General features: G+C 46.0%; 2 protein-coding genes across 2 annotated transcripts in view; one reads left to right on the top strand and one right to left on the bottom strand.

Moving 5' to 3' along the window:
- Positions 1–20791, top strand: part of LOC147096194 (E3 ubiquitin-protein ligase TRIM39-like) — a 546064-nt gene that overhangs the window by 389730 nt on the left and 135543 nt on the right. The gene's annotated exons all lie outside the window — the stretch shown is intronic.
- The window catches only part of LOC147096197 (zinc-binding protein A33-like), a 57482-nt gene continuing 39638 nt past the window's right edge, over positions 2948–20791 (bottom strand). Inside the window, exons 2-6 of the mRNA XM_085975067.1 lie at positions 18234–18329; positions 17657–17890; positions 15901–15923; positions 15683–15798; positions 2948–3536 (exon numbers count right to left, since the gene is read on the bottom strand). Coding sequence (XP_085831193.1) covers positions 2965–3536; positions 15683–15798; positions 15901–15923; positions 17657–17890; positions 18234–18329 — 1041 coding nt within the window. The 3' untranslated portion in view covers positions 2948–2964. The remainder of the gene's footprint in view (positions 3537–15682; positions 15799–15900; positions 15924–17656; positions 17891–18233; positions 18330–20791) is intronic.

Raw genomic sequence — 20791 nt, forward strand, 5'->3', positions numbered from 1 at the left:
GGGATTTTCCCAGACCCTGCGGGTATTTATCAGTGATTATTGGTGTTATCGGGGGGATTTTCCCAGACCCTGCGGGTATTTATCGGTGATTATTGGTGTTATCGGGTGGGATTTTCCCAGACTCTGTGGGTATTTATCGGTGATTATTGGTGTTATCGGGTGGGATTTTCCCAGACCCTGCGGGTATTTATCGGTGATTATTGCTGTTATCGGGGTGGGATTTTCCCAGACACTGCGGGTATTTATCGGTGATTATTGGTGTTATCGGGTGGGATTTTCCCAGACCCTGCGGGTATTTATCGGTGATTATTGCTGTTATCGGGGGGATTTTCCCAGACCCTGTGGGTATTTATCGGTGATTATTGGTGTTATCGGGTGGGATTTTCCCAGACCCTGCGGGTATTTATCAGTGATTATTGGTGTTATCGGGTGGGATTTTCCCAGACACTGCGGGTATTTATCGGTGATTATTGGTGTTATCGGGTGGGATTTTCCCAGACCCTGCGGGTATTTATCGGTGATTATTAGTGTTATCGGGTGGGATTTTCCCAGACACTGCGGGTATTTATCGGGGATTATTGGTGTTATCGGGTGGGATTTTCCCAGAACCTGCGGGTATTTATCAGTGATTATTGGTGTTATCGGGGGGATTTTCCCAGACCCTGCGGGTATTTATCGGTGATTATTGGTGTTATCGGGTGGGATTTTCCCAGACTCTGTGGGTATTTATCGGTGATTATTGGTGTTATCGGGTGGGATTTTCCCAGACCCTGCGGGTATTTATCGGTGATTATTGCTGTTATCGGGGTGGGATTTTCCCAGACACTGCGGGTATTTATCGGTGATTATTGGTGTTATCGGGTGGGATTTTCCCAGACCCTGCGGGTATTTATCGGTGATTATTGCTGTTATCGGGGGGATTTTCCCAGACCCTGTGGGTATTTATCGGTGATTATTGGTGTTATCGGGTGGGATTTTCCCAGACCCTGCGGGTATTTATCAGTGATTATTGGTGTTATCGGGTGGGATTTTCCCAGACCCTGCGGGTATTTATCGGTGATTATTGGTGTTATCGGGTGGGATTTTCCCAGACTCTGTGGGTATTAATCAGTGATTATTACTGTTATCGGGGTGGGATTTTCCCAGAACCTGCGGGTATTTATCGGGGATTATTGCTGTTAGCGGGGTGGGATTTTCCCAGACCCTGCGGGTATTTATCAGTGATTATTGGTGTTATCGGGGTGGGATTTTCCCAGACCCTGTGGGTATTTATCGGGGATTATTGGTGTTATCGGGGGGATTTTCCCAGATGCTGCGGGTATTTATCGGTGATTATTGGTGTTATCGGGAGGGATTTTCCCAGACCCTGCGGGTATTTATCGGGGATTATTGGTGTTACCGGGGAGGGATTTTCCCAGACCCTGCGGGTATTTATCGGTGATTATTGGTGTTATCGGGGAGGGATTTTCCCAGACCCTGCGGGTATTTATCGGTGATTATTGGTGTTATCGGGTGGGATTTTCCCAGACCCTGCGGGTATTTATCGGTGATTATTGGTGTTATCGGGTGGGATTTTCCCAGAACCTGCGGGTATTTATCGGTGATTATTGATGTTATCGGGGGGATTTGCCCAGACCCTGCGGGTATTTATCGGGGATTATTGCTGTTATCGGGTGGGATTTTCCCAGACCCTGCGGGTATTTATCGGGGATTATTGGTGTTATCGGGAGGATTTTCCCAGACTCTGTGGGTATTTATCGGTGATTATTGCTGTTATCGGGTGGGATTTTCCCAGACCCTGCGGGTATTTATCGGTGATTATTGGTGTTATCGGGTGGGATTTTCCCAGAACCTGCGGGTATTTATCGGTGATTATTGGTGTTATCGGGTGGGATTTTCCCAGGCTCTGCGGGTATTTATCAGTGATTATTGGTGTTATCGGGTGGGATTTTCCCAGACCCTGCGGGTATTTATCGGGGATTATTGGTGTTATCGGGGGGATTTTCCCAGACCCTGCGGGTACTTATCGGTGATTATTGGTGTTATCGGGGGGATTTTCCCAGACCCTGCGGGTATTTATCGGTGATTATTGGTGTTATCGGGGGGATTTTCCCAGACCCTGTGGGTATTTATCGGTGATTATTGGTGTTATCGGGGGGATTTTCCCAGACCCTGCGGGTATTTATCGGTGATTATTGGTGTTATCGGGTGGGATTTTCCCAGACCCTGTGGGTATTTATCAGTGATTATTGGTGTTATCGGGGGGATTTTCCCAGACCCTGCGGGTATTTATCAGTGATTATTGGTGTTATCGGTGGGATTTTCCCAGAACCTGCGGGTATTTATCAGTGATTATTGGTGTTATCGGGTGGGATTTTCCCAGAACCTGCGGGTATTTATCGGTGATTATTGGTGTTATCGGGTGGGATTTTCCCAGAACCTGTGGGTATTTATCAGTGATTATTGGTGTTATCGGTGTAGGATTTTCCCAGACCCTGCGGGTACTTATCGGTGATTATTAGTGTTATCGGGTGGGATTTTCCCAGACCCTGCGGGTATTTATCAGTGATTATTGGTGTTATCGGGTGGAATTTTCCCAGACCCTGTGGGTATTTATCGGTGATTATTGGTGTTATCGGGGGGATTTCCCCAGACCCTGCGGGTATTTATCAGTGATTATTGGTGTTATCGGGTGGGATTTTCCCAGACCCTGCGGGTACTTATCCGTGATTATTTGGGTGTGATTTTCCCAGACCCTGCGGGTGTTTATCGGTGATTATCTGGGTGTGATTTTCCCAGACTTCTGCTCCACTGCCGGGACCTGGCACTCACCGGGTGAGTCAATGGGTGGAGTATCGGGCCGGTGCACTGTGGGGTTCCAATAAGCTTCAGGCTGCCTGCGCGGTCTCGCTGGAGGTGCCGAGTCTGGGAATATTGTGTCTGGTATAAGAAGCTGTTTTATTTTTATAAAGGGATAAAACCCTCATCCTCCTGGATTATTACTGTCCGGGGACAGATTTTCAGCGGGTCTGTGTTTTTATCCCCATCAGTGAGAGATGGACTGAAGTAAGGATAGAGTTTCTCAGTGAATGTATCAGTGAAAGTGTAGATATGGGACTTGTTATCTGAGTTATAAAAGGACACCTTCCCTCGCTCATAATCCAGGCAGACTCGAATCTTTCTCGGGTTCACACTCAGCTCTAAGGGTTTCCATGGTTCGTCACAAGCCGAGTATTTATTCCCATCTCTCAGCGTCACTGCCCAGAATCCGTTACCTGGAGTCAGGGTGATTTTCCCCTTCCTGTTGATGGACTCCTTGGCCACACCCACATCCCAGGCAGTTTTGTTCCCCACCTCCACCTCCCAGGAATGTTTCCCTGATGTGAATCCCACTGATCCCAGGACACAGACACAGGAATCAAATCTCTCCGGATTGTCGGGGATCTGCTGCCGTTTCCCGGTGTCTCTCACGGTGCTCAGGTCCTCAGACAGGAGAAGTTCAGGTTGGGCTGTATTAGGGTCCAAGGTGACTGGAGCTGGTGACAGAGGGACACAGATAGAAAGTTAGTCACTCACTGCAACTTTCACAGCCGGTTAGTGATTGGTAAAATCGGCAATGATCCAGAATTAGAAATTAATTCAGTAGCACACAGGGGAAACGGGAAGACACTGTCGGGGAAAGGTTTAACCGGGCGGACACACCCTGCAGTGAGAGAGAGAGAGAGAGCGAGAAAGAGAGAGAGAGAGAGAAAGAGAGAGAGTGGCAGAGAGAGCCTGAGAGTTGGACAGGCACAGAGACGGAGAGACAAACAGAGAGAGGGAGAGAGACATGAGGAAAGAGGGAGGCAGGGAGAGAGAGAGAGAGAGAGACACAGAGAACGACAGGCAGAGAGAGAGAAAGAGACCGGCAGAGAGACAGGCACAGAGAGACAGGGGGTGAGAAAGATAGAGCGTCAAGCACAGAGAGTGATAGAGACAGGCAGAGACACAGACAAGCGAGAGGGAGAGAGAGTGACAGGGAGAGAGACAGATAGAGGGACAGGCACAGAGAGAGAGAGACAGACAGGGAGAGAGACAGATAGAGGGACAGGCACAGAGAGAGAGAGAGAGAGAGGGACAGGCACAGAGAGAGAGAGAGAGAGAGACAGGGAGAGAGACAGATAGAGGGACAGGTACAGAGAGAGAGAGAGACAGGGAGAGAGACAGACAGGGAGAGAGACAGGGCGAGAGAGACAGGAAAGGACAGGCACAGAGAGACAGGGCGAGAGACAGACCGGGAGAGAGACAGATAGAGGGACAGGCATGAGAGAGAGAGAGAGAGACAGACGGAGAGAGACAGACAGGGAGAGAGACAGGGCGAGAGAGACAGGAAAAAACAGGCACAGAGAGACAGACAGACAGGGAGAGAGACAGACAGGGAGAGAGACAGGGCGAAAGAGACAGGGAGGGACAGGCACAGAGAGAGAGAGAGAGAGAGAGTCAGGGCGAGAGACAGACAGGGAGAGAGACAGATAGAGGGACAGGCACGAAAGAGACAGGGAGAGAGACAGACAGGGAGAGAGCCAGGGCGAAAGAGACAGGGAGGGACAGGCACAGAGAGAGACAGACAGGGAGAGAGAGAGAGAGAGAGAGACAGGCAGAGAGGGAGAGAGGCAGACAAGCAGAGAGGGAGAGACAGGCAGAGGGAAGGAGAGAGAGAGAGAGAGAGAGGCTCCTTATCTCACCATATATTCTCCATCACGGTGCAAAAGCAAAATACTGTGTCTGACCTCCAGAGGCTTTCCAGTATTTTCTGGGGGCTTTTCTCCATCACAGTGTATTGTGATCTACAATAAAAGGGCCAAGGAAGGGATCTGGGCCTTAAAATGTCACGGTTCAGATGTGGTCGACAAGACATTGAAGTGAAGTATAACATGAACAGAAATTCATTATTGACTAAAGGATGTTTGTGTAGACTTTCACACAAGGCCAATCCAGTTTTGGTCACACTGAACATTAACACTTTTATATCTAAACACACTGTAATCCTCTCTAGAGACGGTGTCTGGAATTGTCCAGCAGCCCAGGTTTGCTGAATAAATAAAATAATTACAAATATTCTCATTTCAAGTTAATTATATGCTCCAAATTCTTGAGTAAGTGTGGCAAACATATTATCCCCTTCACACAACAGGAGAGAAAGTATATACAGGTAGTTATCAGATAGGCAAATGGAAAAGGGATAAACAGTCAGGAGGATTGAAAGAAACCGAGACAGAGGAAGTAAAGGACCAGGTCAGTGAACTGAACGAGAAAATGTAATCAACAGCTTCCAGCAGTTACACATGCAGAACTGGTCAATATCAGTTTGATGTCATTGAATACATTTCTACCTGATGAACAAATAGATTGGGTAAAATTAAAATCATTCTGGTTAAAAACATAGAATGTAATCCTGCGTGTGGTGTGGTATAACTGCCAGTCACTCTGATTGATGGGGTCGATATCCTTAGAATAGGATCCCATGAAATTATTACAATTCTACATTTACAGACTTCGCTTTTGTAAAGATTGATCTGTGCACAAAATGATTCTCAGGTACCAACATTTAACTTCAACAGTTATCGTATTTATTATAAAAACAGAAAATGCTGGAAATATACCGCACGACAAAAAGCATCTGAAGCAAGAAGAGACAAGTTAACATCTTGGGTGTCGACCCTTCATCAGAACGGAAAACTGAAATATAAGTAAATCCCTGAGTAGAGGGGGAGAAAGAAAAGGGGGAGAAGAAATAGCAATAACAACAGAAAATACTGGAAACACTCAGCAGGCCAGGCAGCATCCGTGGAGGGAGAAACAGAGTTAACGTTTCAGGTCTGGGACCCTTCGTCAGAACTGGTAAAAGTTGGAGATGTAACAGGTTTGAAGCAGGTGCAGAGACAGGGAAAGGGGGAGGGGAGGGGAGGAAAGAATTGAAGGCACAGTCTGTGCTAGGATTGAACTCAGGAGAGATAAAATGTTACAAATGGGGATGGCAGAATCATCAACAGCTGCCGCCTGAAAAAATGGGGGCTTATAGTCTGAAATTGTTCAAATCAATGTTGAGTCCAGAAGACTGTAAAGTGCCTAATCGAAAGATGAGGTGCTGTTCCTCGAGCTTACATTGAGCTTCATTGGAACAGTGTAAGAGGCCGAGGACAGAGAGGTCAGAGTGGGAGTGGAGCGGAGAATTAAAGTGACAAGCGACCGGAAGTTCGAGGTCACTCTTACGGACTGAACGGAGGTGTTCCACAAAGCGGTCACCCAATCAGCGTTTGGTCTCCCCAATGTAGAGGAGACCGCATCGTGAGCAGCGAATATAGCAGATGCTCCAATCACAGAGAGAACATTAATGGGCTGAATGATCGGATAATTGCAGGAAGTGGGACTAAGTGGTGACAAATCCCCTGGACCCGACGACCTGCATCCTAGGATTTTAAAAGAGGTGCTGCAGAGATAGTGGATGCACTGGCATTAATCTTCCAGAAATCCCTAGAGTCCAGAACAGCCCCCACGGATTGGCAGGTAGTAAACATAACCCGTCTATTTAAGAAAGGAGGAAGAGAAAAAACGGGGAACTATAGGCCAATTAGCCTGACATCAGCAAAATGCTAGAATCTATTATCAGGGACGTGGTAACAGGGCACTTAGAAAATAGTAATATGATTTGGCAGAGTCAACGTGGTTTTATGAAAGGGAATTCATGTTTGACCACAAGGATCAGTGCTTGGGCCTCAGCTATTTACAGTCTATATTAATGACTTAGATGAAGGGACTGAGTGTAACGTTTCCAAGTTTGCTGATGATACAAAGTTAGGTTGTAAAGTAAGCTATGAGGAGGACGCAAAGAGGGTGCAGAGAGATATAGACAGGTTGACTGAGTGGGCAAGAACATGGCAAAGGGAATACAATGTGGGGAAGTGTGAAGTTATCCACTTTGGTAGGAAAAACAAAAAAGTAGAATATTGTTGAATGGTGAGAGACTGGGAAATGTTTGCATTCAGAGGGACCAGAGTGTCCTTGTACATGAATCACAGAAAGTTAACATGCAGGTACAGCAAGTCATTAGGAAAACAAATGGTATGTTAGCTTTTGTTACAAAGGGATTGGAGTATAAGAGTGAAGAAGTCTTACTAAATTATACAGGGCATTGGTGGGGCCACACCTGGAGTACTGTGTACAGTTCTGGTCTCCTTACCTAAGGAAAGACATACTTGCCTTAGAGGGAGTGCAACGAAGGTTCACCAGACTGGTTCCTGGGATGAGGGGATTGCCCTATAAGGAGAGACTGAGTAGACTAGGCCTATATTCCCTAGAGTTTAGAAGAATGAGAGGTGATCTCATTGAAACATATAAAATTCGTAAGGGGCTTGACAGGGTTAATGCTGAGAAAATGTTTCCCCTGACTGGGGAATCTAGAACACGGGGTCACAATCTGAGAATAAGGGGTCGGCCATTTAGGACTGAGATGAGGAGAAATTTCTTCACTCAAAGGGTTGTGAATCTTTGGAATTCTCTACCCCAGAGAGCTGTGGATGCTCAGTCGTTGAGTATATTCAAGAGAGAGGTCGATACATTTTTGGGAACTAAGGAAATTAAGGGAGATGGGGATAGTGCGGGAAGGTGGAGTTGAGGTAGAAGATCAGCCATGATCTAGTTGAATGGCGGAGCAGGCTTGAAGGGCCAAATGTCCTATTCCAGCTCCTATTTGTTATGTTCTTATGAAGTCTGAAATGTAAACAGAATATGCTGCAAACATAGACCTCACCCACATTTCATGTCACCTCTCACTGCAGTATTTTATTAATTTCTTTCCAATTTCTACCAAATCTTGCCTCTTTTCCTTGTGAGAATCTTTCCCATGCATTCTCCCTATCTTAGCTGGCTGCACACTCTTTGCTTCTCTTAATGTCCTATCATTGCCTCACTGACAGGATCTTGTGCAATCTAACAGGTTCTCCCTTTACTATGGAGCAGTTTTCAGTTCATTGAATGCAGGAACTTTCTCTCTGATTAAACTATCTGTGGTTTGTTTGTCTCTTTATTCCGCCCTGCAAAGAGTTTTACTTATCTTCCAGTCTTCAGTTCCGAAGTAGGATGTAACTAGAACACGAGTCTGTTTTTTGAATGCAGACTGATAAAAGCATAACATTCTATAAATACATATATTTCAGAATTCCAACACTCAGTGTTTTTTTCTTTTCCTTTTATTTGTCCCATTATTTACTGACATTGAGAGGAATGTTTCATCATCCTTACAGGTAACTGCAGTGATCATGTTTATTTTTAAACCATTCTTTTGGTGAATGTTCTTGTGCTAGTTATAGTTTGGGCTTTCCATTACCCTCTTTATTGGTGTGAACATCAAATTGCAGTTTCCATAAGCAGACTGTGTGTTCTGTGCAGAGCTCAGAGACTTCGAGGACTCAGACCAGGTATCAGCAGTGACTCAGTGGTTGCACTCTCACCTCTGAGTCAGAAGGTCATGGGTTCAAGTCCCAACTCCAGAGACTTGAGCACAAAATCCAGGCTGACATTCCAGTGCAGTACTGAGGGAGTGCTGCAGTGTCGGACAAGACATTAAACCGAGGTCCCGTCTGCCCTCTCAGCTGGACATGGATTTCAATCTACAGCACAACACTAGAGATGTTGGGGGTACACCAGGAGACCCTGAGAAGGGAGAGAGGTAGCTTTTTGAAGGAAAAGCTACACAGAGATTTGCTTATTGGGAAAGGAGTCATGGAGAAATTGATAGAGAAGTCAAGGAATCCCAGAATGCTCAATGACAGAATCAGGCCATGTCCGTGCCTGTGTCTTTTATTTCGATGTGAGGGGCTGGATTCTCGCCAGTTGCTGGTTTAGCTCACGTGTCTCTGCCACTAACCCACTGATGTCCTGGGGCCCTAATTATTCAAACAGGGCGAGTTAGGAGCAGTGATGGTGCTCCTCATTGAGAGACTGAGTTAGCAGGGAGGGAATAGAGCGCTGTTGCAGCCTGTTAATTAAAGGACAGGTGATTTCTTAAACAGCAGGAAACACAAGTGGCAAGATGTCTGAAGGAGTAGCAGGAAGGACACCCTGATTCTTTGATACATCGATGAAAGTGTGTCAGCTTTTATTCATTGAAAGCACTGCGCTATAATTGGTGTCCTCCTGTCTCTGGCTACTGGTTTTGTACCACATTCTCCCCTTCCTGTGCACCCTCCTCATGCTGTGTGAATGGATATTCTTCCCCCGTCTTCATCATCATCCCCTTCCAGTAGCAGCAAGCTCGTCTTCACTGTGATATTATGTCGTACGTAGCAAGCTGCAGTGATTCTGGAGACTCTCGACAGACTGTATTGCAGGGCTCTACAAGATTTATACAGGCATCGAGAAACTGGGCTTCAAAATTGAATGGGGGAACAATTTGGTTAGTTATCGCCGCCCATTAGCGCCTGCGGGGGGGCGCTAACAGGGCACTCGGAACTTAGCGCCCGAGCGTGGCAATTTTAGCGCCATTCGCAAAATTGACCAGCAGTTTTGCGGCAGCACTAAACACTACCGCCACGATCTCCTGCGCCCGCAGATCGTGACGTTAGTCGAGCGTACAACGCCTAGTAGCGCCTCGGACCAGAAATTGAGTGGAACCCCCTGCCTTAGCGCCACCCACTAGGAATGACAGGTAGAGGGGAACGTTTTCAAGTCGGGAAGAGGATGGGGGAGCGTTATTTAAAGGCGGGCGCTTCCTGCTTTTTCTTGTCGGCAACATTTTTGGTACATGTAGGTTGAGAGGGAGAGAGACATCTAGAGAGATTTAACGCTGTCCTAAGGAGTTCTGGTCCTCAGCACCACTTTTGAGGTTCCTAAGCACCAAGCTCTTTCCCTGGGCCTATCCACTAGTGCTTCCAACACAATTCATTTCGAGGTCTCTCCAGGCCGAGATTCAAGCTGCAATTAGCAGGATGTGGCTGGCGAGCAAGATGGCCCCTCCTCTTTAAGAACTGGAGGGCGCCAGTCTGTCTGGCTTCCATGGTAACTGTCATCACCTGAGCTTCGGTAGCGTTCTGAGGTAGCGCCTCGCTCCCAGACGTTAGTGCCTTAAGAGAGGTGTGTAGCACCTGATTTAGCGCTCAAATCACCTACAGGGGCGATAGAGGCGAATTTTGCAATCGGAGGTGATAATTAGAGCCAGGCGCTAAAGTTTGCGCCCGGCCGATATTACCGCCCCAAAGTGGATGAATTCCAATTTTTCCACCCTATAGTCTTCTCTATCGCCCTTCTTGCACTGACATAGGTCTCATTATGTCTGGTGTCCCCCTCTGTCTGTAGAAACCTTACTGCAGTGTAAGCCATGACTGCTGGGGATAACCCTGATCACCAATCAACCATCTTGATACTTGGTTTGAGTCAGAGGAGCTGGTGTGGTAGATTAACACATGATGGAAGCATCAAGACAGCTTCCCAGATAGTGGGCTTAATGTTCAATATTAGATATGGGACATCACACACTAGCTCCACATGAATCAAATTAAAGCATTACTTGTTCATGATACTGAGCAGGTTTTCATACGGGGCTTTGATATGTATTCAGTCAATTGCTCCTTGTAACTGTGGGAACCCTGCCAGTCTGTAGCACTGGACAGCTCGTCCTCATCATTGTTTTTCTGGTTCCATTGGGAAGAAAATGAAGTGAATGGCCCACAGTTTTTTTATTCGTTCATGCGATGTGGGCGTCGCTGGCAAGGCCAGCATTTATTGCCCATCCCTAATTGCCCTTGAGAAGGTGGTGGTGAGCCGCCTTTTTTGAACCGCTGCAGTCCGTGTGGTGAAGGTGCTCCCACAGTGCTCTTATGGATGGAGTTCCAGGATTTTGACCCAGTGATGATGAAGGAATGCCAAAATACTTCCAAGTCAGGATGGTGTGTGACTTGGAGGGGAACTTGGAGGTGGTGGTGTTCCCATACGCCTTCTGCCCTTCTCCTTCTAGGTGGAAGAGGTCGCGGGTTTGGGAGGTGCTGCCGAAGAAGCCTTGGTGAGTTGCTGCAGTGCATCTTGTAGATGGTACACACTGCAGCCACGGTACGCCGGTGGTGGAGGGAGTGATGTTTAAGGTGGTGGATGGGGTGCCAATCAAATGGGCTGCTTTGTCTGGGATGGTGTCGAGCTTCTCGAGTGTTGTTGGAGCTGCACTCATCCAGGCAACTGGAGAGTATTCCATCACACTCCTTACCTGTGCCTTGTAGATGGTGGAAAGGCTTTGGGGAGTCAGGAGGTGAGACACTCGCCACAGAATACCTAGCCTCTGACCTGCTCGTGTTGCCACTGTATTTATGTGGCTGGTCCAGTTAAGTTTCTGGTTAATGGTGACCCCCCAGATGTTGATGGTGCGAGATTCGGTGATGGTAATGTCATTGAATGTCAAGGGGCGGTGGTTAGACTCTCACTTGTTGGAGATAGACATTGCCTGGCACTCCTGTGGCGCAAATGTTACCTGCCACTTATCAGCCCAAGCCTGAACGTTGTCCAGGTCTTGTTGCATGCGGGCATGGACTGCTTCATTAGCTGCGGAGTTGTGAATGGCACTGAACACTGTGCAGTCATCAGCGAACACCCCCATTTCTGACCTTATGTTGGAGGGAAGGTCATTGATGAAGCAGCTGAAGATGGTTGGGCCTAAGACACTGCCTGAGGACCTCCTGCAGTGATGTCCTGGGGCTGTGATGTTTGACCTTCAACCACCACAACCATCTTCCTTTGTGCGAGGTATGACTCCAGCCAGTGGAGAGTTCCCCCCCCCCGATTCCCACTGACTTCAGTTTTACTAGAGCTCCTTGATGCCACACTCAGTCAAATGCTGCCTTGATGTCAAGGGCAGTCACTCTCACCTCTGGAATTCAGCTCCTTTGTCCATGTTTGAACCAAGGCATCAATGAGGTCTGGGGCCGAGTAGTCTTGGCGGAACCCAAACTGGGCATCAGTGAGCAGGTTATTGGGGAGTAAGTGCCACTTGATAGCACTGTCGATGACACCTTCCATCACTTTGCTGATGATTGAGAGTAGACTGATGGGTGGTAATTGGCTGGATTGGATTTGTCCTGCTTTTTGTGGACAGGACATACCTGAGCAGTTTTCCACAATGTTGGATAGATGCCAGTGTTGTAGCTGTACTGGAACAGCTTGGCTTGACGCGCGGCTAGTTCTGGAGCATGAAGAGAGCATCAGTCACCTTCTTTATGCAATGATGCATGATGAATGTGGTAAAGGTCACCAGATGCTGCCTGGAAGGATCCCGGTCCAGATGCAATAAAATTCAAGAACGCAGTGACTTTGACTGCCAGACAGTGCTACTGTCCAAGTGGGTGTGAGCTGCGGGTCAGCAGCAAGCAGCAGATAAATCTACCCAAAAGCATCTGGGGGAGGGCTGTATCTTCGTGGGAGGAGAGGCACCGAGAAATGCAGATTAGCGCCTCACAATGGGAGGTGAATCATAAATTTCTCATCATTTACCAATGATTTTAAATCTATGACCTATGGTTATTGACCATTATTAAATTATAGGCCAATCCAGACAAACAAATTCCACTGTCCCACTCACTGCCCCTACACTTTAATATGCTTCTTTTCAAGCAATTATCTAATTTCCTTTTAAAGAATTTACTGACTCCGTTTCCCCTGTCCCTGGTGTCCAGTGTTGCTGAAGACATGGGGGGTATTTAACATTTAAAAGGCTAAATTCCCAAATGTAATAAGAACATAAGAAATAGGAGCAGGAGTCGGCCATACAGCCCTTCGAGCCTGCTCCGCCATTCAATAAGATCATGGCTGATCGTCGACCTCAACTCCACTTTCCCACCCGATCCCCATATCACTTGATTCCCCTAGAGTCCAAAAATCATTCTATCTCAGCCTTGAATATACTCAACGACTCAGCATCCACAGCCCTTTCGAGTAGAGAATTCCAAAGATTCACAACCCTCTGAATGAAGAAATGGTCTTAAATGGCCGACTACATGGTTTTATGGAAGTCATGTTTGACAAATTTGCTGGAGTTCTTTGAGGAAGTAACATATAGGGTGGATAAAGGGGAACCAGTGGACGTAGTGTATTTAGACTTCCAAAAGGCATTTGACAAGGTGCCACACAAAAGATTATTGCTTAAGATAAAAAATCACGGGATTGGGGGTAATATTCTGGCATGGATAGAGGATTGGCTATCTAACAGAAGGCAGAGAGTTGGGATAAATGGTTCATTCTCAGACTGGCAATCAGTAACTAGTGGTGTTCCGCAGGGGTCAGTGCTGGGTCCCCAACTCTTTACAATCTACATTAACGATTTGGAGGAGGGGACCGAGTGTAACATATCAAAGTTTGCAGATGATACTAAGATGGGAGGGAAAGTAGTGAGTGAGGAGGACATAAAAAACCTGCAAGGGGACATAGACAGGCTAAGTAAGTGGGCAGAGATTTGGCAGATGGAATACAATACTGGAAAGTGTGAGGTTATGCACTTTGGCAGGAAAAATCGTAGAGCAAGTTATTATCTTAATGGCAAGAAACTGGAAAGTACTGAAGTACAAAGGGATCTGGGGGTCCTGGTGCACGAAACTCAAAAGGTTAGTATGCAGGTGCAGCAAGTGATTAAGAAGGCCAATGGAATGTTGGCTTTCATTGCTAGTGGGATAGAATATAAAAATAGGGAGGTATTGCTTCAGTTGTACAAGGTGTTGGTGAGACCGCACCTGGAATACTGCGCACAGTTTTGGTGTCCATACTTAAGAAAGGACATACTTGCTCTCGAGTCAGTACAAAGAAGGTTCACTCGGTTAATCCCGGGGATGAGGTGATGGACATATGAGGAGAGGTTGAGTAGATTGGGACTCTACTCATTGGAGTTCAGAAGAATGAGAGGCGATCTTATTGAAACATATAAGATTGTGAAGGGGTTGGATCGGGTGGATGCGGTGAGGATGTTCCCGATGATGGGTGAAACTAGAACTAGGGGGCATAGTCTTAGAATAAGGGGCTGCTCTTTCAAAACTGAGATGAGGAGGAACTACTTCACTCAGAGGGTGGTAGGTCCATGGAATATGCTGCCCCAAAAAGCTGTAGAAGCTACATCATTACATAAATTTAAAACAGAAATAGACAGTTTCCTAGAAGTAAAGGGAATTAAGGGTTACGGGGAGCGGGCAGGAATTTGGACATGAGTCTAGGTTCGGATCGGTCATGGCCCTGTGGGTAGCGGAGCGGGCCCAGGGGCCGTGTAGCCTGATCCTGCTCCTATTTCGTGTGTCTAATTCTGTTAGATTCAGGAGATGGTTCTGTGATAGTGGATTGGCGGTTAGGATCAGATCAGCCATGATCTTATTGAATGGCGGAGCAGGCTTGAGGGGCCGATTGGCCTACTCCTGCTCCTATTTCTTATGTTCTTATGTTCTTATGTTACATATCCTGAGACTATGCCCCCTAGTTCGAGACTCTCCAGCCAGGGGAAACAACCTCTCAGCATCTACCCTGTCAATCCCCCTCAGAATCTTATATGTTTCAATGAGATCACCTCTCATTCTTCTAAACTCCAGAGACTATAGTCCCAATCTACTCAATCTCTCCTCATCGGACAACCCTCTCATCCCAGGGATCAATCCTGTGAACCTTTGTTGCACCGCCTCTAAGGCATGTATGTCCTTTCTCAGATAAAGGAGACCAGAACTGTGCACAGTGCTCCAGGTGTGGTCTCACCAAGGCCCTGTACAATTGTAGTAAGATTTCCTTCCTCTTGTACTCCAACCCCCTTGCAATAAAGGCCAACATCCCATTTGCCTTCCTAATTGCTTGCTGTACCTTCATGCTAACTTTCTGTGTTTCCTGTACGAGGACATCCAAATGCCTCTGAACACCAACATTATATAGTTTCTCACCATTTAAAATATATTCTGTTTTTCTATTCTTCCTACCAAAGTGAATAACCTCACATTTCCCCACATTAGACTCCATCTGCCACCTTATTGCCCACTCACTTAACCTGTCTATATCCCATTGCAGGCTCTTTGTGTCCTCCACACAGCTTACTTACCCACCTAGCTTTGTATCGTCAGCAAACTTGGATACATTACACTCGGTCCCTTCATCTAAGTCATGAATATAGATTGTAAATAGCTGAGGCCCAAGCACTGATCCTTGCAGCACCCACTAGTTACAGTCTGTCAACCGGAAAATGACCCGTTTATCGCTGATTGATCGTGAGCTTTCAGAAAACCGGCCTCCAGCAGCAGCAGTTTTCAGTTTTCAAATGTAGCTCCTCATGTCCCTTACATTTCTGACCTGTCTACTCTCACCTAAAGTTGGCTCCCTATTCAAGCGGAAATTGTATTGGCACCGACTCACAATATGGAAATAGCCAAGACTCCAGGATTTGGGACAGGGACACATCCATGGGGCAGGCAGAAGTTCAGCACAGCCCACATCTGTCCTGAAAACGCTCCCACTGGAATTTCTGCTAATTATTCAGCAAAAATGTCAAATGGAAGCTGATCTGACAATTATGTATTGTAACAGAAAACTGACCAGTAAAATCTAGTCAGTTACAAATACAATGATATATATTTATTATAAAAAGACAGGTCCATTCTACTAATAGAGAGAGCTGTTTAATAGCTGGTGTCAGGAAGCTCACACCCACCTGTATTAATCACCGTCAGCATCTTTCTCCACACTCTGTACTGCAGTGACCCAATGTACTTCCCCACATTTATTAAAGGGTAAACCTTCTGCGGCTCTGGGAGAGTTCGCTTCACTCTGGAACAGGAGATAAAGGGCAGTGTTGGATCATTCCAGGGTGGGGGGGCGAGAGATGTTAGAAATTCAAATATCGACTCAAATCAAGGGTGTCAATTATACCTTTTCTCAGTTTCCGGAAATTTCTGCGGAACAAGAACAATTATTACTATTTGTGTTTAGAGAACATTTTATCACAAAAAGAAAGTAACAGACTGGATTCCACAGAAAAGTACATTCTAAATATGGAAAGTTATTGGACTGCCTCTTCCTGTCCTCACTACTGTGAGTTACTCCACAACATTACAACTGACTCGATCTGACTGCACAACACAACTCACAGAGCTACAATCCAATTGTACAATCCTGAAGTCTCAAATTCTTAGAATTAAAATATTATTTAAAGAGAGTCACTTTAATCTATTCAAGTTGTAATTTGCATGTGTCCTTTTCTAGAATCTGAAAATATAATGAAGAATAGTCAGCACTGGTTTCAAAAGGGAAGGTCATGCTTGACCAACCTTATTGAATTCTCTGAAGTAACAGAAAGGGTAGACAAGTGGAATTCAGTAGACGTAACATATTTGGATTTCCAAAAGGCCTTTGATAAGGTGCCGCATAGTAGACTCGTGACTAAGGTCAGAACATGTGAGTCAGGGGACAAGTGGCAGAATGGATAGCAGGCTAGCTACAGAACAGAAAACAGAGAGTAGGGGTTCAAAATAGTTACTCAGATTGACAAAAGGTGTAAAGTTGTGTTCCACAAGGATCGGGGCCGGGACCACTGTTGTTCACCATTTACAGAAACCCTTTGGACTCGGAAATTGGAAGTACAATTTCAAAATTTGTGGATGACACCTAATTGGGGATATAGTTAATACCGAGAAGGACCGTGATAAAATACAGAAAGACATTAATAAACTTGCAGAATGGGCGTGTAATTGGCAAATAAACTTCAATATAGGCAAGTGTGAGGTGGTACATTTTGGTCGGAAGAAAAGGAGGCCACATACTCTTTGGAAAATAAGTCTAAATGGGGAAGAGGAACAGAGGGATCTGGGGATACCAGATACACAAATCACTAGAAGTAGTGACACAGGTTAATAAGGCCATAAAAACAAACAAAGCACTGGGGCTCATTTCTAGTGAATTGCAAAGCAGAGAAGTTTCTTAAACTTGTATAGAACCCTGGTTAGACCACACTTGGAGCACTGGGAACAGTTCTGGTCTCCATATTATAAAAAAAAGATAGAGGCCCTGGAGAAGGCGCATAAAAGATTTACTAGAATGATACCAGAATGGAGAGGTTGTACCAATCAGGAAAGAGTGAACAGGCTGGGGCTCTTTTCTCTAGAAAAGAGAAGACTGAGGGGTGACCTGATGGAGGTCTTTAAGATTATGAAAGGGTTTGATAGACGTAGAGAAGATGTTTCCACTTGCAGGGGAGACCAGAACTAGGGCCATAAATACAAGAAAGTCACTAATAAATCCAATAGTGAATTCAACAACACCTTACATTTATATAGTGCCTTTAACGTAATAAAACTTCTTTACCCAGAGAATGGTGAGAACGTGGAACGCGCTACCACATGGAGTGGTTGAGGTGAATACTATAAATGTATTTAAGGGGAAACTAGATAAACACGAGGGAGAAAGGAATAGAATATGTTGATGGGCTTAGTCTACGAAGGGTGGGAGGAGGCTCGTGTGGAGCACAAACACCAACATGGACCTGTTGGGCCGAAAGGCCTGTTTCTGTGCTGTAAATACTCTGTAATTCAATGTAATATTCCAGGTTTTGATGGCACACCCTGCGCGGTCTTGGAGACTGTGTCAAAGAGGGACGAAGGAAACAAAAAGCAAATAAATAAACAGCTACCGTTAAAAACTTGATGCTGTCCTGTTCACTCAGCTCTTGTTCAATATCCTGAACAGTGACTGAAAGCGATGAGATTTCCTCCGTTATCTTCTCAATCCTCCCCTTCATCTCCCGACTGTTTTTCTCTTTCTCCAGTTTCAGATCTTCCAACTCAATCCTCTCCTCCTCACGGAGCAACTGGTGAAGTTTTTCAAATTCTGCTTTAATCTGTTTCTCTGTCTTTACGCCTTGGTCCTTTGTAAAATAGTGAGATTGAAAAAACAAATGAGCATTTTAAAAAGGTTGTGCAGCCTGTGCAGTTCTCTTCATACAAGAATCTTTTAGAGAAAAACATTCTCTGCTGCAGTGAAATCCAGTTAATGGGGACCAGATGATAATTTATTCAGAAGAGGGAGCTCTAACTGAGGATCGAGCTGCTGTATTTTCTTTAACTCCGGTTTCACCAGCACAAGGGAAGTGTCTGTGCTAATTCAATGATTATCTAAATTGAGATTTTACTTTGGTAATGGACATTCAACGGTTCAAAGAAAAACAGATCGTGATTGGAAAATATACAACAAAGTGACATCAAATGTACCTGAATGTGGGTTAATGTTTCCACATAATCACTTTTTACAGCGTCACATTCCTTCTTCTTGTCTTGGACCGGCTTCAGTAAGGTTCGCAGTTCCTCCTGAACAAAGATCAGTTAATTTGTACACTTTTGTGCCATAAACAGCTGAAAATTAAATACCATCTAGTGTAATCAATGAAAATTCTCAGAGCATTCATTCCCTCGAATATAGAGGATTAAGGAGTGATCTAACTGAGGTGTTTAAGGTGATTAAAGGAGATGAGAGGGGAGATAGAGAGAAACTATTTCCTCTGGTGGGAGAGGCCACAAGGGGGCAGAACCTTAAAATGAAAACCAGGCCGTTCAGGGGTGATGTCAGGAAGCACTTCTTCACACAAAGGGAAGTGGAAATTGTTGTGTCTGTGTATAATAAGACACAGACTGCAGGAGAACGGTGCGACAGGTGTTTACTGAGCTTGGGTTACACTGGAACTGAACTGTACAGGTTACTACTCAGTGTTATATACGGGTGTGGTCACTGCCGGTACTGCAGTATACATGAGCTGTAAAAGATAGTTCCTCCCTTAAAGGTATATACATTACAATTCCTCCCCTTTTAGATTAACAGCACCATAACACTCATTTAACAATTAAATATCAAACTAATTACAATGACAATTTTAACAATACACATTAGCTGAAGATAATCTCTTTATATATTCAGTCTTTGGGGAGGCTTCCTGATCCTTTCTGGATAGCGCCTTTCCCGAGTGTCTTGCTCTTGTGGCGGAGGTGGTTCTGGCCCCTTATCGTCGGTTCGTTCATCAGCTTCCGATGCTACTGTTTCTGAGGTAGATGCAACCTGTACGTCAGGTTCATCACCAGGTACGTATGGGCAAGGCATGGGGTTGACTTGTTCCTGTGACTCTAGGATCTGGTCAGCATGGCGTCTCAAAATGCTCTCCCCAACGTCCACTGTGTACATTAGTGGCCCCTGTCGTGTGCATATCGTTCCTGGCTGCCATTTTTCTGTTCGGTAGTCACGGGCCAAGACTGGTTGCCCTACATTGAAGCTCCTTGTTGGCTACTCATGGATGTGCTGGAATTGCTTATTCGCAACATCTCTTCGTACGTTTGGTCTGAGCAAATCCAGGCGAGATCTTAACCTTCGGTTAAAGAACATCATGGCTGGGGCCTGGTTGGTGACTGCATGTGTCGCAGTCCGGTAGGCTAACAGGAAATTGTCCACCTTGTGCTGCAGCGGAATGTTGTCATTGTACATAGCCTTTATTGCCTTCTTATTGGTTTGTACGAACCTCTCAGCCAATCCATTTGTGGCTGGATGATACGGGGCGGATGTGTAATGCCTTACCCCATTCTTTTTCAAGACCCTCCGGAACTCTTCGGACACAAACTGTGGTCCGTTGTCGGAGCGAATCTGTTCTGGCAAGCCATTCCTGGCAAAAATGGTCCGTAGGACTGCAATAGTTTTCTCCGTGGTGGTGGAGGACATTTTGATGACCTCAGGCAATTTCGAGTGTGCATCCACGGCTATTCAAAACATTGAATCCATGAATGGACCAGCAAAATCAATATGCACTCGTTGCCATGGAGATGAGGGCCACTCCCATGGGTGTAGAGGGGCCTGTGGTGGTGCATTTTGGACTTTCTGGCATCCTGAGCAGCTCTTGGTCAGGTCCTCGATTTCTTTATCGATTCCTGGCCACCACACATAAGCCCTGGCTAGGCTCTTCATTTTTACCCCTCCCAGATGACCCTCGTGAAGCTCATTGAGCACTCTATCCCTCAACTTGGGTGGAATTACCACTCGGGATCCACACATCAAGGTCCCCCGGCACACTGACAGCTGTTCTCTCCTGGTCGAGAATGCTGGCAACAGTGAGTCGCCATGTGCTGGCCATCCCTTCACCGTCAAATCATATACCCGAGAAAGTGTCGGGTCATTTCGGGTTTCCTTTTCGATACACGTGTTCGTTACCGGTAGGTATTCGACTATAGTCGAATGGAATATTTTGACAGGATCCACTGTAGGTGCTTCCTCCACAGTAGGCAGTGGCAGGCGAGATAGCCCATCAGCGTTTCCATGCTGTTTCGTGCCCTTATATTCAATTTCATAGTGGTGCGCCCCTAGAAAAAATGACCATCTTTGTAGTCGTTGCGCAGTCATCACCGGAACGCCCTTCTTTGGATTAAAGATGGAGACAAGAGGCTGGTGATCAGTCAGCAAGGTGAATTTCTGCCCGTGCAGATAGTGATTGAACTTTTTCACTCCCCACACTCGGCTGAGGGCCTCCCTGTCAATCTGGGCGTAGTTACGCTCGGCTGAGGTTAGTGCTCGTGACGCAAAGGCTATTGGCCTCTCTGAGCCGTCAAAGAATTTGTGCGACAGCACCGCTCCAATGCCGTAGGGTGACGCATCACATGCCAACCGAATTGGTAATGCTGGGTTGTAATGGGCCAATACCTCTTTCGAAATGATTAGGGTCTTGCTCTTCTGGAAAGCTCGTCTACATTCGTCACTCCACTTCCATGGCACCCCAGTTTGCAGTAGGGTGTTCAGT

Source organism: Somniosus microcephalus, unplaced genomic scaffold (assembly GCF_052327205.1).
Source record: "Somniosus microcephalus isolate GS21.2 unplaced genomic scaffold, FLI_Smic_1.0 unresolved_chr1, whole genome shotgun sequence".
Lineage (NCBI taxonomy): Eukaryota > Metazoa > Chordata > Chondrichthyes > Squaliformes > Somniosidae > Somniosus > Somniosus microcephalus.